At 39.8% G+C, this 9,482-nt stretch overlaps 1 protein-coding gene across 1 annotated transcript in view; it reads right to left on the reverse strand.

Annotated features, from left to right (window-relative positions):
* ccne2 (cyclin E2) overlaps positions 1-6,637 on the reverse strand; it is an 8,264-nt gene extending 1,627 nt beyond the window's left edge. The window contains exons 1-11 of the mRNA XM_015387093.1: positions 6,617-6,637; positions 4,622-4,661; positions 4,305-4,377; positions 4,163-4,216; positions 3,151-3,293; positions 1,308-1,443; positions 1,079-1,225; positions 880-975; positions 669-803; positions 478-589; positions 250-407 (exon numbers count right to left, since the gene is read on the reverse strand). Coding sequence (XP_015242579.1) covers positions 250-407; positions 478-589; positions 669-803; positions 880-975; positions 1,079-1,225; positions 1,308-1,443; positions 3,151-3,293; positions 4,163-4,216; positions 4,305-4,377; positions 4,622-4,635 — 1,068 coding nt within the window. The 5' untranslated portion in view covers positions 4,636-4,661; positions 6,617-6,637. The remainder of the gene's footprint in view (positions 1-249; positions 408-477; positions 590-668; positions 804-879; positions 976-1,078; positions 1,226-1,307; positions 1,444-3,150; positions 3,294-4,162; positions 4,217-4,304; positions 4,378-4,621; positions 4,662-6,616) is intronic.
* Between the last annotated feature and the right edge of the window lie 2,845 nt (positions 6,638-9,482).

The following is a 9,482-nucleotide window of genomic DNA, read 5'->3' on the forward strand; positions in this document are numbered from 1 at the left end:
CTATTTATGGTGTTTTAAAAATTAAGACCTACGAAAGACTGATTTAAGACATTTTAATACCAATTAAAGCTTTAGTTTTATTCTGAACAATTCAATGCCTTTTAAGACTTTTTAAGGACCCGCAGGAACCCTGAAATTGTTTTTATAAACTTATTTTTTTAAATAAAGCATTTTAAATGCCACGATAATCAAATTTAATGACTTTTAATGACCCATGGAAACCCTAAATAAGTCCACATTTCTGCTCACCAGCAGGTCCAGATAAGCCACGTGTGTCTGGATGTTGTGTCTGTCATCAGCTTTGACTTTGGGGAAGTTCTTGAGTTGGGGTTTGGCTTCAGAGCGCAGCGTCTCCATGAAGGGACTCATCCACTGATAACAGGGGACCACGCTCTCCCAGGTGAGGCCTGCAACAGAGAGTCCAGCTCAGCAACCAGCAGCAGATCTGGTTTATTTAAACACTCTGTAGGAACCTACCTGAGACCTTATGAACAACGTCAAAAGTAGAGAAGTGGCAGAAGGCGGCAGCAGCGAGAACACTGTAGCTGTAGTCCAGTGAAGCGATGTCCATCATACACAAATCCAACAGCTGCAGGAGAGAAAGACGGTCAAACATGTTCTCACAGCAATGGTTTAGAGGGCAGAGGAGCAGACTTCTACTCTGATACCTGTGTGATCTGGATGTACGTTTCCTGAGAAAACTGCGGCTCTAGGAAGTTCTCTCCATCTTTCTGGGCTTCCACCTGAACGTAGAGCTTCAGCCAGGAGATGGGAGTCTCTGGACACAGGTTCCAGTCCAGCGCCTGCAGGAAGACACCAACGTCAGCGAAGGAATCAAACAAACAGGATCCTCTCCGGAGGAAAGAACAGCTGACGTACCGTTAATATATGAAGCTCTGTGCGCTGGATGTCCAACACGTCACAGGCGCCGTCTGTGACGTAGGCGAACTCGAACATTTTAGGGGGATAAATTTCCTTTAAAAAAAAAAGGAGAAGAAAAGCAAGAGTTTAGCAAGAACCGTTCTGCAAAAACAACCCATGACACCCTCCAAACAGAGCTCAGGAAACTAAGACCTACTTCGATCTTGGAGGCGATGAAGAGGGCCGAGATGCCGATGAGCTGCAGGTAATCTTTGTCGACGTTCTGCTGGGTCAGCATGAAGCGGTCGAAGTAGTCCTGGGCCAGGTAGGCCGTCTGTCTGTGGAGGCTGTAGACCTCACTCACCTAAACAAACAGCAACAGGTTAACGACACGCTGACCCACCGGGGCTTCATTCGTTAGGATCCCTCTCCAGCTCAGGACTCACCTCCAGCAGCCAGTCCAACAGAATCGCCCTCATCTTGGGCTGCAGTTTGGGATGCCGCTGCAAGTAGCTCTTGTCATGAACGTATTTCAACTCCTTGTTGAGCATTTTAATCCACACATCATCCGAGCTCGCCCAGCTAAGAAAAAATAAAAAAAGAAACATGTAGTTATAGCCCCTTGCAAACAGAAGCGTAAAATAAGCCCAAATCTGAAAGAACTGAACAGCCCTGCATAGTGATCATTGACAAAACATTTAGTTTTAAAGGCTGACAACTATGGTTCAGGGTAAAAAAAAAAAAAAAAAGCTTACCCTTTACAGGGTACTCAGCTGAAATTTTAGAATTATTTTACTAGTATTTCACTAAGAGTGTTATTGGAAAATGGCACCATATTACTTTTGTAACTTTCAAAAAATATACGTCTATTTTGATGCCAAAAATTAGTGATGTTATGAGATGAGCCGAGGCTTCGAGGAGTGTGTTGAGTAATGGAGGGCGCGTCTCCCCCGAAACGTGCGTCGAGGCGTGATTCGTTTAGAGTCGGGGCCAAAATTCATGACGTCCGAGGCCTCGCTACCGTGATACCGCGTGACTGCTTCGGGAAGTGCAAGAAATTTGACAGGCATCTAAACAGCCTCAGTGTTCAGTCCAGATGTGGGAGTTTGTAGGATAGTTGCTGTCAGCTGTATAGATTCTAAGAATAGATTGGTTGTTTCTCCAACCAATCTAGTTGGTTAAAACTAATTTAGTTAGAATAAACAATGTAATGATCAAAATCTGAGGAAACCACCGGACATAGCCGGCGTTAACACGTCATATTAATTAGTTTTTTCCTCCCTAATATGGTTATCTATATAGGTGGCTTCAGCTGTAGGAGACAAAACCTGTCTTTGACTTTTGAAAGTTGTGATTAAAGTTAATTATTTTGGCTGATGAGACTAATTTGCATAGTTTTGCCCCAGTAAAAATACAGATTGGGTAAATTAGGTCGGTTTAGCCAAAAGGTTGGTTGAACACAACTTCCAACCTGATTAAAACCAAAAAACGTGGAAAAACTATCATGTTTGAATAAAAATGACTAAAACCTTTCATTTTGCTCATCATTACCCAATTTGCGCAAACACTTTCACTGTCTGCTTGAGTTTATTTCACTAAAATGGCAGAAAAACTGTGCACCTTAATTGCTTGTTCTAAGAAATTTTACACTTAAAAAAAATTACAAAAGATTTTATCATACACACCAACCATTAACAATTTCAAAGGAACCTAAAAGGGAAAAAAAACAGTTGGGGAAAAAAAAATTTAATCACAGATTTTATAACAAAATGTAGTTCTGCTGTCCACCAGTAGGTGGTGACATGTTCACATGGAGCCTCATGAACTGTGGGGACCGTTGAAGCAATTTGGCCAAACGGTTCAATGCCTCATGAGGCTTCATCTCACCATCACTACCAAAAATCAAGATCAATGTAACAAGGCTCTCTTGCTGTAATCTGTTACAGCTGATGTAGGGGATTAGATTTTTAATCTTAGCTTTAAAACATGTTCCCCCCCGACTTAATTTACAGTAGGTAACATATCAGCCAAGGGCTCATCTCATTGGTCCAATCCCATAGTGACATGTACTGCCATGTAGGAGCATCGTTGCTGAATGACTGGTTTAATTAATTTGAAAAGCTTATGCAAATGAACAAAAACTTGCCCTATAAAGGGTTAAACATTAAATAGTTTCCTTATTTACCTGAATTTTTACTCTGTCATGTTAAAGTCTGAGTAAACAAGGTGGGTGGAGCGTCTCAGCATGGAGCCACAGTGGCCTTATTCAGGTGTAAAAGCCTGGCTTACCTCAGGCGAGGGATGGGGGAGGCCTTGATGAAGAGGTTCTTGAATCGGTACTGCTTGAAGCTGGATGGGTCTGAGAGCTCCAGCTCTTTGTGGGGAGTTTCGATGAGAATGCAGGGACTGGAACCATCCTCCGACCAGCACTTCTGGAAAAGCAGGAACAGAAACAAACTTTTACACACTTGGTGGTTTTGGGATCATTAAATGGAAACAAAGATGTGGCGAGAAACTGATCCGACATGTTTAACCAACTGAGCTTTGATGTTTACAAGAATTTCTTGCAAGTTTGGTATTGAACATATAAACTTTAACTTTTTTGTAAACCTGCAGTCATAATCAGAGAAATAAAAACTAATTTGCCAACCAAATGTAAACAGATATTTACTGCTTGACTAAATCCCTGATCTACAGGGAGATTCTTATGATAAACGAGGGTTTTTACAGGAATTTAATGCTTTTTAATGTTGTAAAATAATTTCAATGCCATCAACAAGTGTGTGTGTGTGTATATATATATATATATATATATATGGCTTTACAATGAACCTGAAGCAGTTCCACGCAAACATATCACAACAAATTATATCTGACCAAATTGTTTTTGTAAACTTTTTTTTTAACTAAGCATTTTAAATGCCATGATAATCACATTTAATGAATCTTAATGCCAATTAAGGCCTAAATTTAAAAAGAAATCCTTTAAAGACTTAATTGTTTTTAATGACCTGTGGAAACCCTGTAAACAGTGACACCTCCTGGTAAAGCTGCAGTACTGCATCATTACTACCTCTGATCAAATCCCCTCCAACTGACCCAGTTACCATGACTAAAACATCCCAATAAGGAACTTTACCGTAAAATAAAAAAAACTTTAGGATAATAGAGGTAGACAATAAAATGCAGTTTACTGACAAGAGGGCGTGACTGATAGATAAAGCAGAAAACGCATCCTGGGCAGAGCTCTTATCAGCTATAAACACAATCATTCAGGGTTTGTGGATGGAGGCTGACTGACCTGTATTTCATAGCTCTGTTTCTTTGGCGCAGGTTGCAGCTTCTTATTAGAGTTCTGAGAAGAGAAGAGTTGAATCTACGTTATAGTCAGCAAACTATAATATAAATGGTTATTAACAAGATATAACCACTCATTAACAAACCTCTGGCTTTCTTTTCTTTAGTGGTTCTCTGACTGATGGTTCAACTATGCTGGAATCCCTGGTGAGGCGAACACTGCAATGAAAATGGACAATTTTGGCTCTTAGTAAGCATGCTAAATGAACAAAAGCCAATCTATCTAAATTGATCTATAATGAAAGAGAAATAGAGACCACCTATGGTTTTTTTCCTATACTATTTGGTATTGTGAAACTATGAAAGGTCAATATAAAATGTAACCAGTAAACTGTTAAGTATTTGTAAAATGTTTTCTCAGATCATCTGGTCCTCAAACAAACTCCCAGTTTCAGCTGCTTACCTGCGTCTGGACATGGTGCTGACTTATGTTTATGGCTCTCCTGGAAATAACAGAAAATTAGAAAAGTTAACTTTTGGGAGAACATGTATGATGCAGACAAGGGAATTTAGAATTATACAAAAAAATAATTTAATTGGGCTAAGATCCCAACAAAATAATCTAAACATTTTTAAAAAGAAAGTATTTCAAGTGCATAACCTCTAATTGTCTAAAATGCGACGGCAAAAAAATAACTACCCATTAGTAGAGCAGCTCATTTACAGGCCTAAATTAAGACCAAGTACACTCAGTTTAATATTTTTTTGGTTTTATTTTTAAAGCAGTTTCTGCAATGAACTGAAACGTGTTTGAATCTGAGGAATACGTGGAGTAATTGACCTCGTCAAACTGATCAAATTATGCAAATTATACAAAGAATTCCCTCCATTCTGGGTCTTTTATGTACATTAATTAGATTCCAATGCATTATATTAGTTAAATTTAATTAAGATAATTCTTACAGGCAGATTGTTTCATTAAAAAAAGGGGCATAATCTTGTGACTCCATAATAATCTGCTGGACCTCAATCTACTCCCTCCATTTTCTCTCCCCCCCTTACAAGTTTCTTTAAGAAAATAAATAAATAAATAAATAGGGCAGAAAGAAAAACCTTGAGGTCAAACTTTATCCAAAAAAAAACCCCAGGAAACTGGTATCAACCTGCTTGATCAGCATCTAAACAGAGGAGTTAAAAATAAAGCTGCTAAGAGCTGAAATAGCCTAAAAATAAGGTGTGTAGATTATTAAACTAATGTTATATACAGCCCAGTTTGTTCTTACCGCCCCTGATTGATCAGAGAAATGTTTGAGTTTATATAAAGGTTGAATTTTTACTTTAAAAATGCTCAGTTTGAACCTGGTGTGGAGTCTGCAGCTAACACAGAAACAGTAGAGCTAGCTTGTTATCAGCAATACCTGCAGAAATCTCCTTAATAAGCTACCATTAGGACAGGGCTGCAGGCTGAAGAAGTACATGAGGAAACCGTGCAGCTCACAAAGTCAAAGAAAACATAAAAAACTGAATAAAAATGGATAAAATTGGTTAAACTAGCAGGCAGGTTCTGGGAGCTACCATGGTGCTGCCTGGAAGAAGGGGGGTCGGCTTCTCCCTCCATTTCAACAAAAAAAACCTCGAAAATAAAACTCTTCTTTTTAACTTTATCGGCTTTAATGACGCGCCACATCTTTCCTAACACCTATGTTATATTTTTAGGGGGTAAAAAGTCCAAATGGTCGAGTTTTAAAGCGGTTTGAATCTGAAAGACGCGCCAATTTCTACAACGCAGAAGCGGGAGGATCTGAGCCCAGCCTCTCCGAAACTAGCCCCGAATCTGCGAGGGAAAACCCGCCTAACAGGAGCCCTGCTCCCCCTAAACCACCACCAACCCATAAACGAGGCGCAGGAGAAACACATATCTGAATAAGAAACGTTTTATTGGACATTAAGCGCCAATAAAGTGGGCTAAACTGGAACCGATGCGAGGCTAATCAGTAGAGGACAGCTACTGTAATTAGCAAACTAACAGCTAACTAGGTCAACAATAACCGACCAATTCCCCCCAAAATACAGTTAAAGTTAATTTTATGAGCCTCTGGGAAAGAAACAATATTCCTTTTAATGAAAATAACCGCATATAGGCCTAACTTAATGATACAGTCTTGTAAATTTAATCTGTGTACGTACAAATAAAACTCTTCAATATGCAGAACTTTCAGAATTAAAACCTACAAACAAGCAGTTATAGAGCAGATATAACAGGATTTATTAAGCTGTAAGGCTACAGTTAATACTACATGCTCAAAAGTTCCTCTCCTGGCCTAAAAAAAGTTATTAAACGCATTTAGGGGCTGCTAAAATCAACCCTTTCTTACTAAAGCTACAGCTAAAACCCTAAAACAGGTTGAGTTTAATGCTGAAGCTGTGTGGTTTAGCAGTGAGCGGCTCTGGTTCTTACCTCCACGGTGCAGAATGGATGAATGCATCAGCTGTGGCGCCGGCGCCAATCCTTATATCCGCCTCTGGCTGCCGGCGCCAGTGCGCATGCGCGTTCCCGGTTCACACAAACGCGCTAAAAAAGTTCAAAACTGAGCTGCGATTCTAACAGCTGAACGACGCAGAGCGGCTAAACCGGCTTCCCTCTGCTTTACTGTGACCTGCGGAGATCTAAATGTTTTAACAAAGACACTTTGGTCAACTTTTCCCTTCGCTTTCATCGGTTTCTGGCGCTCAGTGAGGCGCGCGGCGGTTTTTTGAAGTGAAACGAACTTTCGGTTCTTCGCGGTTGAATTTTTTTGACGCAGGGAGGCTTCACCCAGGTCCTCGCGTGGAAGGGAATATTATCAGGTTTATTAGAAGGATATTTATTAGGGTTTTTTAGCGGTGCAGAAACTGCTTCCGCTTACAGGTCCCGCCCGTGGGAGGCATCCGCGTGACGTTAGGCCAATGAGAGGGCGAGAAGTGACAACCGCGTGCTCCCCCTGCGGAACGTAAACACAGGGAGCACGTGGGGTGGCTGTCAAACAGAGAGGCTGTATGTTGGAGAGGATTTTCCTTCAGCTTATCCTAAACAGGTGTAAAATATTCAAACTTGCACTTATAGTATTTCTTTTCCAGATGTGTATTTGTACGTTTATCTTATTATTTCATGATTATTTTGAGAATTATTGAATTGAATCTAATTCATAGAGTTTAAAATCCTCGTTCTCACATATAAAGCCTTAAATGGCCAAGCTCCATCTTATACCAGAGATCTGATTGTTTCCTTTTGTTCCTAACTGAGTACTTTGCTCTCAATCTGCAGGTTTACTAGTGGTTCCTAGATTTTCTAAAAGTAGAATGGGAGGCAGATCTTTTAGTTATCAGGCTCCTCTCCTACAAGTTTTAGTCGGTGAGGCAGACACCCTGTCTACTTTATCCTGAGCTATCTCTATAGTTATGCTGCTATAGGCTTAGACTTCTGGAGGATATAGGGACTCCTATTTAATCATTTTGCTTTATTCTATCTCTATTTTTCCACTCTGCAGAATCTGTTTGTTCAATCTCTAGTGTTCTCTCTGCCTTTTTTTTTTATAGTAGCTTCGCCTCATCTGCTCCGGTTTGGCTGTGACTCTATGGTGGAGAGAAATATCAGCTGTGCTGCTGCCATCAACACCTTTGTTTATAGATGTTGGAGATCAGCCTGTTTTCCAGTGTGGTCCTGTTTCTCTGACCGTGACTGAGTGGATGTGCTCTCTTCATCCTCTGACATGGGAGCTGGCTTGGAGCTCATCTGCCTGGCTGTGTGTTTCCTGGACGGGGCCGCCTTTTATAGCTGTTTTTTGTATCTCTGCTTCTTTTTCCTTGAACCCCAGTCGGCCTCAGCAGATGGCCGCTCACACTGAGCCTGGTTCTGCTGGAGGTTTCTTCCTGTTAAAAGGGAGTTTTTCCTCTCCACTGTTGCTACTGGCATGCTTAGTGTGAGGGATTGAATCTGAGTCAATGAATCAATGCAATCAACTGGTTTTCCTTAGATAGAAAACTTTGAATCAATTTGACTGGATGATCTGTTAAACTGTAAAGTGCCTTGAGATGACATGTGTTGTGAATTGGCACTATAGAAATAAACTGAATTGAATTGAATTTGCATTATTCGATTTCATTAATTTTACTTTCCTGCACTCTGCCCTTAATGTTGCTCCTGGGCTCTGTAGCCATTTCCCCCTAGACCTCACAACGGTGTCCGTGTTGCTGAGGGTTTGTTGTGTGGAAAAATGCACCATCCCAATTATACAAGTTTCTTTAAAATTTCCGTCATTTACAGTAAATTCTTTGGTGTATGTTGTTTACTGGTAAATACTGAAATTTTACCAAGCTGTTTTTAACGGAACAGGATTAGGGCCACTAAAAAAAAAAAAAAAGTTAACTAATTTTTACATTTTATTTCATTATAATATGAGAAAAAAGTCAGAATTCTGACTTTAATCTCAGAATTCTGACCTTTTTCTCAGAATTCTTACTGAATTCTGACAGCTAACAAACACGTTAGCATCAAGCCGTAGCAACCTCTGTTTTAGAGACTAAACTAGCTCTCTTGTTTTAATAAACTTCTGCTCTTCCATTAATGAAATAGAATCTCCGGGGACCCCTCAGGCACGTAAAAAGTCGCCTGATTGCGTCATTTTTCACCACATCTCTTCCTTTATGCTGCCCATCTATGCTAAGATCCAAAATTCTGGGATTAAAAAAGTCAGAATTCTGACTTTTTTTCCCATATTAAACTGAAATGAAATTTTAAAAATCAGTAAACTTTTTTTTTTTTCAGTGACTCTAATTCTCTTCCGTAGTTTCGTGTAATTTGGACCAATATAATTAGTTTTATAGACCAATTTGGTTTCACTTTTTCAGGCACGGTTTGGACTAGCTGACCAGTGTAACTTCTGTGAGCGGATGTGCAGGACAGCATACTTGGAGACAGTTTCTAATTTTTTTTTAATGTCATCTGCAGGGGGAAATAAATGCAGGAAAACGGTGCTTTGCGTACTTATCCTTCATCGCCTTACTGCACATCTATTAAACAGGCAAAACTCTAATATTCTGCGGAAAATATGACTCCAAGCATCCTGCTGTATAAAGCACAGTAAACCAAACATTTATTATTATTAGTTATTATTGATGAATCACAAAATAATAAAACTTTGACCACATACGGTATGTCTTAGTATTAATTAACCCATCAATGGGTGTTTTTAAAACTCATTTATATTTTTCATTAACCCCTAGAACCCTACGGACCCACCGGCGGGTCCAGCTGCTACATGACCTTGTAATTTTACCAAACCCCC

Source organism: Cyprinodon variegatus, unplaced genomic scaffold (genome assembly GCF_000732505.1).
Source record: "Cyprinodon variegatus isolate N-32 unplaced genomic scaffold, C_variegatus-1.0 Scaffold0, whole genome shotgun sequence".
NCBI classification, from domain to species: Eukaryota; Metazoa; Chordata; class Actinopteri; order Cyprinodontiformes; family Cyprinodontidae; genus Cyprinodon; species Cyprinodon variegatus.